At 39.9% G+C, this 13561-nt stretch overlaps 1 protein-coding gene across 7 annotated transcripts in view; it reads left to right on the forward strand.

The window, feature by feature from the left end:
- The window catches only part of MCF2 (MCF.2 cell line derived transforming sequence), a 103019-nt gene that overhangs the window by 68223 nt on the left and 21235 nt on the right, over positions 1–13561 (forward strand). For all 7 annotated transcript variants that reach the window (XM_045068159.1, XM_045068155.1, XM_045068156.1 and 4 more), the window contains 9 exons: positions 1923–1960; positions 4494–4582; positions 5758–5824; positions 6522–6637; positions 6753–6822; positions 8615–8707; positions 10753–10845; positions 11890–12015; positions 12653–12874. In XM_045068159.1, the coding sequence (XP_044924094.1) occupies positions 1923–1960; positions 4494–4582; positions 5758–5824; positions 6522–6637; positions 6753–6822; positions 8615–8707; positions 10753–10845; positions 11890–12015; positions 12653–12874 (914 nt within the window). The remainder of the gene's footprint in view (positions 1–1922; positions 1961–4493; positions 4583–5757; positions 5825–6521; positions 6638–6752; positions 6823–8614; positions 8708–10752; positions 10846–11889; positions 12016–12652; positions 12875–13561) is intronic.

Raw genomic sequence — 13561 nt, forward strand, 5'->3', positions numbered from 1 at the left:
TTCCTTTTTCATCTCTTAATGTGGTTGCAAAGAATTAATTATAGTAAAGCTAAGTAGTAAGGCTTCCTCAGTTACCTTTATAAAGAAGTTTGGATCTCTGTGTATCAGGTGTCTTTAAAGTGGTAAACATCAGTGTTCATTGAGAAATTGATTTTATGTGGTAAGTGCCACTAAGTCTAACTTACGTACTTATATATGTGATGCTAGAAACATACAGCTTCTGTATAAAATATATATTTTTTTAACTTTTTTATTTGAGTGTAGTTGACACAAGTTAACTTTAGTTTCAGCTGTACTACATAGTGTTCAACATCTCTATACATTATGCTATGTTCTGTACATTTTATATATATATATATTTTCTAAGTAGGCCCACACCCAACGTGGGGCTTGAACTTATGACCCTGAGATCAAGAGTTGCGTGTGCTTCTGACTAAACCAGGCAAGCACCCCTATAAAATCTATTTTTGTTTTTACTTTCTTATTTAAAGTAATCTCTACCTCCAACGTGGGGCTCAAACTCATGACCTTGAGATCAAGTGTCACACGCTGTTCCGATGAGTCAGCCAGGGGCTCCTAAAATATATATTTTTATTTTTTTTAAATTTTTTTTAAAAGATTTTATTTATTTATTTGACAGAGATCACAAGTAGGCAGAGAGGCAGACAGAGAGAGAGGAGGAAGCAGGCTCCCTGCTGAGCAGAGAGCCCGATGCGGGACTCGATCCCAGGACCCTGAGATCATGACCTGAGCCGAAGGCAGCGGCTTAACCCACTGAGCCACCCAGGCGCCCTAAAATATATTTTTAAATAATGAGAGTGGAGTATAAAATTCAGAGAACCTAACAGCATATCCTTTCCCTGAGTGTGTCTTGCAGTGGTTCCTGCCAAGGAGGGAAGGGCAAAAAGAGATGCCTGTAGCCTGTGTGCGTGGCAGCCTTTTTTAGCAGCACCAAAAATAAGGAACACAAATGACCTGGTCTTGCACTGGCCCATGCTCTGGGGTTTGTAGAAACATTTGGACTCCTTGCTCACTAATACAGGGGCTCACCCATTGTAAACAGAACGGAAAGTTGAAACAAAGAAAAGGAGAGGCACCTGGCTGGCTCAGTTGGAAGTGCGTGCAACTCTTGATCTCGGGTCATAAGTTCGAGCCCCCCATTGGGTGTAGAGATGACTAAAAACAAATAAATAAACTTTAAAAAATATAGATAATTTCATTTTCAACATGTTTTAAGAAAAGAAAGGGAGCAATAGTAGAATAGTAGAATAGAAAGATTAAAGCTTGGAATTTTGGTGCGGTTGTTTCGTTTTAGCATTTTAATATGCTTCCAAGTTGTTTCATGTAGTTGTTAGAAGCACATATTCTGACAGTAGAGTCTACAGAACACTACCTTTGCTTCCTGGGCAAGATACTAACCTTACTTATCTAAGAAATGAAGATAGAGATAGTACGCATCTGTTAGGGTTGCTTTGAGGATTAAAAACCAAAATGGGTGTGTAGGGCTTAGAGCTGCCGGGCATGTAGTTATTAGTTAAATGCAGATGTTTTTCCAAACTCTTTTTGATACTGTTAGGCAGTGAGCTACAATCTGATTAAACGCTTATGTGTGCAAATGAATATTAAATCTGCAAATAATTACGTAACACTAGCACTTACCTTCCTGCTCACTCGGCAATCACCTGGATGTTTGATGAGTCAGAGAATGAGTGAAAGTGTAGCAAAGTGATGCTAAATAAGAACTTGAAATCGTGTAGCTGAATCTAACCAGTCAACTGTTTTGTATGGTGTGATTTAAAAATACTAACCTAAATATGTCAGCATATTCGTAACTCTCTATTTAATAAACATGCATGCATTTTAATTAAAAGTGTTGATTTTTAATTCTGGCTTGAAATTCCTCTTTCATATTTTTCTACCAGGAAAGAAGACTTGGAGACAAAATCAGAGCAACTTAAAAGTAAATACCACTAATTAATTCAAAACTGGCTTTATTGCTGTGGTTGCAGAATTGGTATGGAGGCTTAAACCATATTTTTAGTTCACTAAACCAATATTGTACGTTCGGAAGCCTATTTAATCTAAAAGAAAAAGCTGCTGCTGCATTGTGTCTAATTGCAGTTCTGGCATATCCCCAGGTGTATGAGCAGTTTCTCAAGTCTTGGCTTGAGTTTGGAATTAATTTCTGTAAAATATCTGTAAGTCCCAGCTTCTCTTTCCCGCACCCCACCTCAATAAACTTAAATAATTGCGCCTTTCTACAAAAGAAGATTCCTTTCATAACTAATTACATTCCTGTAAGTATGAAGCATGGACAAAAGACAGGTCCTAATGGTCCATGTGCCAGGCTCACAAAAGGACATCTGTTCATTTGTGGATTGATTCAAGTCTCCTTCTCAGTTGTCCAGGACATTCTGGTATCTGCAGAGAGTAGCCTCATCATAACCATAGGCCCTACATGTTCCTTGTGTCTTCTTGATGGTAAATAAGGACAAGAACATAGATCTCCAAGAGGCAGTGTAGGCACTGATAGACACTCCCTGCCTTTTAATCCCAACTCTGTCAGTTTCTGTTGGTTACATATAACCTGGGGTAACTCCGTTACCCCATAAGGAACTCCATTTCCTATCTATAGAATGGGTATAATAACAGAATGCTCTAGAGCATTGTAGAGGTCACATAAACATAAAATAATACTTGGGAAGTATTTCGAATGAAGCGTGGCATGGTTAGCATCTCACGTGTTGTATACCATTATGAGCAGGCTAGTGAGTGGCCTAGTTAGCACGGTGTACAGCCACAACCTCTGTTTTCGAGAAGGAAACAGGCTGAAGACCAAATTCCACAGTCTTAAGGGGTCTTTCGGTTTCCGTCTCCACTCATGATACCCTAACTTCCTCTATGGGGACTTATTCATTTACATATCTTAGGGGAAAAGTAGGAGGCTCTGTACATTTTCTTGGTGAGATTACTAGCTAGTGAACGGAGTTCCAAAATGCACACGTTCTTCAATTCGAGTCAATTTGCGCAATATTTTGGCAAGGCATTTACAAGTATAAATTTATGTTTTGAAACTTTCCAAACTTGAATTTCAGAAACCTGTTAGGAGTAAGGGATGCATACGTATCTGATGAGTAAAGAAGCACGCAGCATTATCAGTCTTAATTATAGTATTAAAATAACAGTACATTCAGATAGAACGAATCAAAGCATGGTCTTAAAGAGGGAGCATAACGCTGGCACACCATGGGCTTGGCCCTGTTTTATCACTTAACTAGGTATGGGACCTTGGCCCGGTTGCTAAACCTTTCTGAGCCTCGGTTTTCCCATATGCAAAATGAGGATAAGTATGCTATAGCTTGCCAAATTGCTGGGAAGATTGGATACAGTGATTCCCGTTAAGTCCTTACAGCTGTGCCTGCACAGTATCTAGGAAATAGTCCATAAATGTTTGTTCCTTTCCACGCGTGTTTGTAATGTTTTGTGCAAATGCTTTTTAGCTGGCAGATCTCATGCTTCACTTTGGGTTCTACTTGTTCCCAAGTAATGCTGCGTTTGCTTGGAGTTCAGACATTTTGCGGGCTCAAAAGTCCAAATTCAGCCAGGATCCCTGGAAGATACTTCTAAGGCTTCTGAAGAACAATTAACCCGCCACAAATCTCATGTAGTTGACTCACTCAGCAAGTCCAAGTCCTGTAGAGTCTTCAAAATAAGACAGTGGCTTAGGGTTGGGGAAGTCACTTGTAGCAAAAACTGACATGTGGCAGAGAGCAGAGACAGAGATCAACAGGCTACAGCCATTTTAAGAAAGAATAGAGTTACCCAGATGTTATCAGCCCTGGAGTGGATCATCGGTTTTTATTACATCATTCACATTCCTGATGGTACCACTAAATTATTAGAGGGAGAGGCAGTGATGTCGTGTATCCTTGGTTAAAGAACTCAAGGACTCATGTACTATTTCCTAGAAAGTTTCCATCAAAAATCATTAAGGCTAAAAAGCTGTTTTTTTTTCTTCTTCAATGAATAAACTTTAGTTATCTGGAAACTCAACTTTTTATCAATTAACCTCACTTCCCCAAAGTGCCAAGTAAATGAGACATTATTTAATGTGGAAAATACAATTGTTTTCTTAGAGCAGGAGTGGGGGCTGGGAAAAGGTGGTGGGCGAGGCAGAGGGAGAGAGAATCCTAATCCCGCGACCCTGAGATCATGACCTGAGCCAAAACCAAGAGTTGGATGCTTAACCAGCGGAGGGACCCAAGCGCCCCATGTATAAAATAAGTCCTAATTAGTATCTTAAATCTGTCCTCTTTGGCAACTCAAATAATTTATTTTACCAATATGTATCAAAGTTATTCCTGAAAAAAATAATCCTAGTGTTTTCAAGTTTATCTACACAGGACCTAGAGAAAACTTAATTTGAGCTTGATTTTCTTCAAGAAGATCTATACATACATGGATGCTAATTTAACTTATTTTCATCATTTCAGATTGAAGTGGTGCATGATGGTCGGGAGAAGAGAAGTTCTGGTCAATCCTCCAGTTTGGACAATGACAATACCTTGGATGTTTTACAGAAGTATCTTTTCTTTATTGACATACTCTCATATACACATCTACCAGTAGGAATCTGTGATTCAAATGTACTTGGATTTTGAAATCACAAAATGGGATTCTGTTATGTTGATGAAAGAGACACTAGATAAGTTGTCAGAAGTCCTAGAATTAGGCCTGGCTAACCTATGCTCTGTTTGTGTGACTTGAAAATTAACTAGAGTTTTCCAGAATCTTTATTTCCTCTTTCCTAAAAGAGGTAAAAGTGAACGAGATGATGTTTCAAAAACTACAAAGGTTTTGTAGATATATAATGATATTTTATAGATGTTGACAATAATCATTATTTTGTTTACTTTTATAAAATTATGTTCCTATGCTAGACATAAGAATATTCATTTTTTTTCCTTAAGATTTTATCTGGGGGCACTGGATTGGCTCAGTTGGTTAAGTGGTTGACTCAAGATTTTGGCTCAGGTCATGATCTCAGGGTTGTGAGATCAAGAATCAAGTTGGGCTAAACGCTCAGCACGGAGTCTGCTTGAGATTCTCTTTGTCCCTCTGCCTCTTCCCCCACTTGTGCTCTTTCTCTCTCATATAAATAAATGAATAAATAAATAAATAAAATCTTAAAAAACAACTCTTACAACTCAATGGTCAGAAGGAAAAAAACCCCACAAATTTAAAAAAATAAAGATCTATTTATTTGAGAGAGAGAGAGAGAGTAAGAGTGGTGGGGGACGCGTAGAAAGGAGAAGAAGAGGGAGGAGGGGAAAGACTCTCAGGCTGACTCCCCACTGAACACAGAACCCGAGGCGGGGCTCGATCCCACAACCCTGAGATCATGACCCGAAGTGAAACCAAGAGTCGGACGCTTAACTGACTGAACCATGCAGGGGCCCAGTAAATTGATTCATAAGCTTAGTGAGATAGACATAAAGTGGGTTATTTTTTGTCATGTAAAAATAAGCCCTGAGCCCCCTTTTCTTTCCTCTAAATGTATTTGAAAGAGTCTTGTGGGGGGTACTTATTCTAGAAACCATACAATTAATTTCGTATTTTGATGGTAAAACCAAAACCATTGGTAGTGGCCACGCATTAATGATTTTTACCTTACAGTTTGTAAGGAGAAAGATTGAGAGATCATAATACAATTCTAAAGCAACAAAATAACTGGTAAATACTGCCTTTTCACTTTAGCCACGTCCTGAATGAACTGATACAGACAGAGAGGGTGTATGTCCGCGAGCTGTTTACTGTTCTGTTGGTAAGCGACTCAAATGGTATTTTCCCGTCTCTGAGCGAATGTTCTCCCGCTACGTTCAGTAAGAGCTGTTGAGCCTTCCCGTGCTGTCTGCCTCCTTGACTGTCACACGCCAGCAGTGCGTACTTCTCCCACTGTTTTGAGGCTGCATGTGTAGCAAATGTGCACGGTCAGGTTCTCCCTCAGTAGTGACAATTGTGGGACCTAGATTTTAGTACAGAAGAGATAAGCTGTTTTCTTAAGGATCCAGCAGATTGCTATAATTATTCCCAGGGTGCTATTTAGAGATGGTGATGTAAAGAACTAAAAGTAGGAGTAAAACAGTCATTTGATACAAATGTCATAATATTAACTTGGTCTGAAAAACCTAAACGTGTATTGCCGGTTTAAGGAGAGGTTACTGACCTGTAATATACTTTTTCATGCTTGGTTTCCATTTTGTTTCGTACACTATAAGTTACCCTCAAGGGCAGAGAGTCACTTTTTTCTACCCGTTAAGTGGGAAACCATGATGTCCTTGTCTTGCTAAAAAAATTTAAAAATGGATTAACTTTGGGTACTGGAAAATGTGATTGTTAAAGTTAACCAACAGCTTCACCCACTCATCCCCGATACATTCTGCTGTATCTGTATCTTTGGTGGCTCAAACAAATGTTAATGTGAACATTTCTCAACGAATAAATGTATTTATTTTGGGTAGGGCTATAGAGCGGAGATGGATAATCCTGAGATGTTTGATCTTATGCCACCTCTCCTGAGAAATAAAAAGGACGTTCTCTTTGGAAATATGGCCGAAATATATGAATTCCATAACAAGTATGTAATTGCTGAATTGAATTTTCTTTTTCATCATATTATTTAAAGGCTACTGATACATTTATTACATTTTGCATAAAATTATATCATTTTTTTTCCTCTGAAATTTTCACAGCATTTTCTTGAACAGTCTGGAAAATTGCGTTGATGCTCCAGAAAGAGTGGGACCTTGTTTCCTGGAAAGGGTTTGTTAATTATTATTTTAAAAATATATAAATATGGGTCACTAAAGTAGCAGCTCATTTTATAGGACCAGATTTAGAGACACAGTGGGTCTTGTTTTTTTATGTCTTTTTTTGGGGGGAGATGCATCACTCCAGCAAGCATTTAATGTTAGACCAAGTTTTGTAACAGAAGCTGGTGCAGGGATGTATCCAGAGTGCACGAATGGCTGTTGTCTTCCGTGGCTCAGCTTGTGACCACTGACCTCTGGCTGGTTTTGGGAGTCCAGGGAACATCCTGCCTGGGAAGATGTGAGACTTGGAATCACCCTCACATGACCATTCTTGCTTTGGTTAAGTTTTAGCCTCAGAGATGCCTTGGCATTCGCCTTGAGTACATGTAGAGTCTTAGACTCCAAAGTAGTCTGGCCTTCAGACACTGGGTTATCTGTCCCAGGAACTTTGTGAAATAGAGGGCTGTCTGTTCTTTTTATTCTACGAGTTTATTGTGGGAGGCTCATTTCTCCATGTCTCAAGAGAATGCTTATCACAATTGACTTCCCAGGCTTTGTAATCATACGTTTCCTCCATTAGCATTTTTCCTTAGACTATTCTCTGCTTATCTACTTCCTCCTCTTCCTGGAAAATCAGTTCCATCCTGACTTGAGAGTCAGTTTGATAATGGTGATTACTAAAAGCTTCCAAATAGATATCTTATCCCAGAGAGTGTTAATGGACTGAGAATATGATAAGGTTAAGAAAAAACTATTTGTCATTATGTTTCTCAATATATTCTAACTTCAAACACATTTGGTTGATAGCTAGATTCTTCCCTGACTTCTCTAAGCAACACCAGTCTCTTTTCTTTGGACTTGTGTAGTGCTTAATGCTACTCATTGGGGATTTTACATTGCTGGGCATTTTTATACACATTTGTGAATTCTGTCTCTAACTAGATGAAAAACGCTTTATATATATCTTTGTATCTCTCCTAAGGTGAGCGGACTTATTGGCAACCAGCATTGGTGTAATGAATGCCTATCGATACGTTCATTCATTCAGCATCCTTCTACTGAACCCTTGCTAGACACCAAGCATTGTGCTAGGCAATGTGGATAGCAAGACGAAGGCTCTTCCCATAGAGAAAGGGGGAAAAAATTATATTCAGTGTGGGTTGTGTTATATTAAGGATAAATGAAGGATCCTGTAGGAGCCAAGAAGAGGGGTATCTTACGTAGATCGGAAGTATAAGTGATGGCTTTCGAGAAGAGATGACTCATGAGAAGGATGTTGAAGAGTGAGTAGGAGGTGGCCTGTTAGATGAGGGTCAGAGAGAGGTGATTCCAAGCAGAGAGAATAGCATGGAAAGATGCCTAGTGGGGTTCTAATATGGTGATGATATCCCAGTGATGAACCAAGGACCTTGGAAGTTAGCTCCATCTTTGTTCACTAGGGAACGGAGAAGCTAAGAGCATGGAAAGAACATGTTTCTTTGTACCCTATTAGCTCATACTTAGGAGAAAAATGCATCTGTTTTTCTAGTTCAGTCAGAGAAGGCTTTTGTCTCTCTAACTCTCAGACTTGGTAAGTGAAAGTCATAAAATTACTGGGATCATGATGTGTCCCTCTATTCAGTCCAGTGGGTGTGCTTTTCTTGGGACACAGAGAGGGCTCCCGGCCAGCTGTCCGTGTGGTGGGCCCTTTAAACCACATTCCCTAGAATGCTTGGCCCCACTCATTCTTGTTCAGCCTTTCTTGGTAAGAAAAGTACATGTTCACAAATTGATAATATATTTGAATTTACTTTTTGTCACAGAAAGATGATTTTCAGATGTATGCAAAATACTGTCAGAACAAACCCAGGTCAGAGGCAATTTGGAAGAAGTATTCAGAATGTGCCTTTTTCCAGGTATAGTAATTTTTCAGGTATTGGATGTCCTCCTTCTGGAAGATACTGGGATATTTCTTATAAATTCATTTTCTACTCAAGTTACATATACTATAGATCAAAGAATAATTTGACCCTGCTGCCATACACGCACGTGCACACACAGACTCACGTGCTCACAGACATACATGCTGCTTCTCAGAGGTAATCACTTGCAGTTCTTTTAGCTACTTCCTTTGGTATTTGCCTCCATGTTGCCAAAAAGCATATTGATATTGCTCCTTCAGCCCTCTTCACTGCCCTTGCCTCACCACCAGATACACACACACGCTTCTTTTCCTCCAACACATCCAGCATGGCTAGAAGTCTCGTCGTGTAGATACACGGTGTTAAATGAAGGCTGTCATTTCTATGCTCAGATGAATCGTGTGGTGTAAGATGGTTGCTTTTCTAGCCCTTTTGTTTTTCTTGCAATTGTCATTTGTAATCATTTAATTTTTAATTTTTTCATTTTTTAAGAATTTTATCTATTTATTTATTTTTAAAGGTTTATTTACTTGAGAGAGAGAGAGAGAGTGCCTGCATGAGCAAGGGGAGGGGCAGAGGGAAAGAAGCAGACTCCCCACTGAGCATGGACCCGATGTGGGGCTCGATCTCACAACCCTGAGATCATGAGCTGAGCTGAAATCAAGAGTTGGGTGCCTAACCCACTGAGCCACGCAGGCGCCCTTCACTTAATTTTTCAGATACTTTCCCCTGTGTTACACTATGGAGTACGATGTCTCCGTCAGAAAGGATGAATACCCAACTTTATGCCTCAATCAGAAAGGATGAATACCCAACTTTTGTAGCAACATGGACAGGCAACAGTATCCACCTCTTAAACAGACTTTCAAACACACCTTTATCTCCCACTTTCAGGGGGTACTTGATGTCTGTAAATCTGGACTCTCTGTGGAGGGGAAGGGGTAATTGAGTTAGTTGTTCCTTAGGTTTTCCCTCTGCCCATATTGAGAGTCCTTCTTCTCTAGTGTGCTCCCTTACTTACCACTTGTCAGTTAGTTTTTCAGTTTCCATATTTGATTGATAGCTTTTCTCTCCCATCTTTGTAACTTTGGTTTTTGTCTTGTTAAAATGACTTCTAAAAATCATTTTAGTTGGGCTTCATGAGTGAGGAGAGCTAAATGCATGTATCAGTCCATTACATTTAACCGTAAGTTGCTAACTGAATTGTTTTTAAAGATTTTATTTTTTTAAGTAATCTCTGCACCCACCATGGGGCTTGAACTCATATTCCCCAGATCCAGAGCCAGCCCAGGGCCCCCTGACTGTTTGAATTGGATTGTATATTGGTTTTTATCCATACCCAGAAGCAGGTCCCAGATCTTAACACATGTATATTCTTTCGCACTCCCTTTGCATTCTGTACTTCTTAAATGCACATTTTATTCTAATCGGCCCCATCTTGCTGTAGTTATGGACCCTATAGTGTTCCCAGAACCCAGAGTCATAACCCTTACATTTATCATGGCAGTTAGCCAATAATCAGATGAACTATAGCACCGGTTGATGAGGGCTGTATTTTTGTCATGATATTAAAACAACAACAACAACAACAACAACAACAACAACAACAACAACTCCCTCTCGTACCCAGTTTGACTTTTATTGGGTACAACCTGTTTCTTTTCTGGGCCTTGGCCTGTGAAGCTGAGCTTTTTGTTAATTTTCTTCACTATTCTTTTAGTCATGTTTTGTTTGTCATGTTCATCCTTTTCTCATCTTTCAAGCATTCCACATCAATGTGCATTTTATGTAAAAATGTATTTGCATTTGAAATTTTAGCATTTTCTCCTCTCAAATCCTTGAAATAATGTTTATAGTAGTTTTTTTTTTATATTCACGGCCACTTAGAATTTTGATACGGTACGTAACAGCGGCTTTTCTAGTAGAATCTCCTCGAGATGTAAGAAATCTGTGTGCATGGGGTTTCATCTGTGGACACTTGGCATTTTCACAGGTACATGTCTTGATTAAATGTACTGATAATTATATTTTAATGACAGGAATGTCAAAGAAAACTAAAACACAGACTTGGTCTGGATTCCTATTTACTCAAACCCGTGCAACGAATCACTAAGTATCAGTTACTGTTAAAGGTAATTGCGTGAAGTGTTTCTTTCTTTCTTTACTTCCTTCTGTGGGTCAGATGTGGCAAAGACGTTAAAAAGGAAGTGGCTAGTGAGGAAGCACAAGACGTTAAAAAGGAAGTGGCTAGTGAGGAAGCACGAGGCGCAGGGAGGCTTGGTGAGTGCGAAGGCTGGAGTTAACAGTATGCCTCCTGGCTTCACTGTGGCGACTCAAGTTCCCAATGCCTAGATAGAAACAGAGAATCTCTAGAGTCTCTTTAGCTATTTAATTAGCCACACAAGTTACGTTGATGTAGGCATAACAAATGCAGAACTTTCCTGATCGTTAAGAACTAAACAAATATTTCTTAGAGTTTGTGACTGCATTTCACGTGTGCCTCTCCATGAAAACTCCAGATGGCACACCCCTTGTGTCCTGTGACAGGGTTCCTGAAATATGTTACGTATAAGCACCGCAAGCATATTTTAGAATATATGTTCACAGTGTTCTGTGGTCTATGCAAAATGAAGAAAACAAATTGTTGCATTTGGAGGGCCAAAAAAGTGTGATTGTTTTAAAAATCAATCTATAGTGTGTCCTAATAGCTCCTTTTCTACAGCTCTAAGAGCACCGAGTGCCCTTTACTTGATACCGTTTCGGCACTATTCCATTTCTTCCCAAATTTTGACACGGTTTTTATTTTTTTTTAAGATTTTGTTTATTTATTTGACAGACAGAGATCACAGGTAGGCAGAGAGGAAGGCAGAGAGAGAGAAAGGGAAGCAGGCTCCCTGCTGAGCAGAGAGCCCAACGTGGGGCTCGATCCCAGGACCCTGAGATCATGACCTGAGCCGAAGGCAGAGGCTTTAACCCACTGAACCACCCAGGTGCCCCTTGACATGGTTTTTAAAATAGAGTATTAATGTGACAAATAGCAAATGAAAGATATTGCTCAAAAAATGACATCATCTTTGGATTCCTCCTTGAAAGCATGCTAGCCAAAACTGTATTTGTTTTCTCCAGCTATTAATATCTGCCTGATACCAAGTTTAATTCTTGACTTCTAATTACAGGAGCTGCTGAAATATAGCAAAGGCTGCCGAGGGTTTGAACAGTTAAAGGAGGCACTGGACACGATGCTGGATTTACTAAAGTCAGTTAATGACTCTATGCATCAGATTGCAATAAATGGCTATATTGTAAGTAAATTTTAATGGTCATTGCAGTTTTGGGGGTAAGCACGTAAAAATCTCTTTCTTTGGCTCCTGGAACCAAGTGAGAAATAAATAGGGCAGAAAAATGGAGATCCAAATGTCAGCAGTGTTTGGAGATCAGCAGCCAATGGATTTGTGATCTCCCCTTTGTCCCTAGAAGCCTACCCCCAAGTCCAACCTTGGGATAGCCTGCTTGAAGGAACTGTTGGGGTCTTCTAAAGAGATGTATTGTCCCAGGATTGCTGCTTGCCTTGGTCCAAGATAAATGTGGAGAGAAAAAAAAAAACACATCAAATCAAGTCTTTAATGTAAGCTCCGCCTGGTGGGGATGCTTGGTCTGGCAGACGTCAGTCGCCAATCAGGATTGAGAAGATGGGGGGAGCTACCCTAGTTGAACGACACCCATATGGAGGTCTCTTCTGTCTCTTGCTCCCGCCGTACTTTTGTACCTGTGTGACACAAGGCATGTGTTAATGTAGTCAGTTACTGGGAATAGAATTTTAAAACCTGTACAAGTTGTGTTTCAGGGTTTTAGTGGCTCAAGCTAAACAGTATCACGCCGATGGCAGAGGTGTGAACCGAGCTGTGCCTTGTACTGATGCGTGTTGATTCTCCTTCGTAGGGAAACTTAAATGAATTGGGCAAGATGATTATGCAGGGCGCATTCAGTGTTTGGACTGGACACAAGAAAGGCGCTACAAAAATGAAGGATTTTGCTAGATTCAAACCAATGCAGCGGCATCTCTTCTTGTATGAAAAAGCCATCGTTTTTTGTAAGAGGCGTGTTGAAAGTGGAGAAGGCTCCGATAGATACCCGTCATACAGTTTTAAGCACTGTTTGAAAGTAAGATAATTTAAATTGTGTAACATGATATGATTTCATATATATATATATATATATATATGTGTATGTATAAATATAAAAGTTGGTACAGCTTTGCAAGTGAAATGAGTGGGTTGTGCACCCCTTTTCTTAAAATCTTTTTATTCAGGTATCATTGACCTACAATACTGGGTTCATTTCAGGTGTGCAGTATAATGAGGAAGTATTTGTATATATCGCAAAACGATCCCCACAGTAAGTCAAGTTAACATCCATCACCACATATAGAGTTATTTATTCTTGTGGCAACTTTTTCAGTTGTACTGTCCTAGCAGCTTTCCAGTGTGGAGTATGGTTAGCGACAGTCACCATGCTGTACATCCCATCTCCAGGACTTACGTGTTTTATAACTGGAAGTGTGTACCCTGGAACCGCCTTTACCTGCTTCATCCAGCTCCAGCCCACAAAAGCTCAAGTAGAGGTCTTGTGTTAAAATCCGGAAACAGAGAACTTCCGAAATAAGAGTGAGGGAGAGCAGAGCCTTTCCTCTTTCGTTTCCTGTGTCACTCCAATCGCAGGCACTCCCCAAGGGGGCTCCCAAGTGCCCTAGTGCAGAGCACGGTATGAAGCTGTGGGAGCTGACCAAGGTTCCCTCATGAGCGCTTTCTTACCAGTGGTGCTGGGTAGAGTTGATGGTCTTGGTAGCAG

Source organism: Mustela putorius, unplaced genomic scaffold, assembly GCF_011764305.1.
Source record: "Mustela putorius furo isolate JIRA1106 unplaced genomic scaffold, ASM1176430v1.1 tig00003899_pilon_pilon_pilon, whole genome shotgun sequence".
Classification (NCBI taxonomy): Eukaryota; Metazoa; Chordata; class Mammalia; order Carnivora; family Mustelidae; genus Mustela; species Mustela putorius.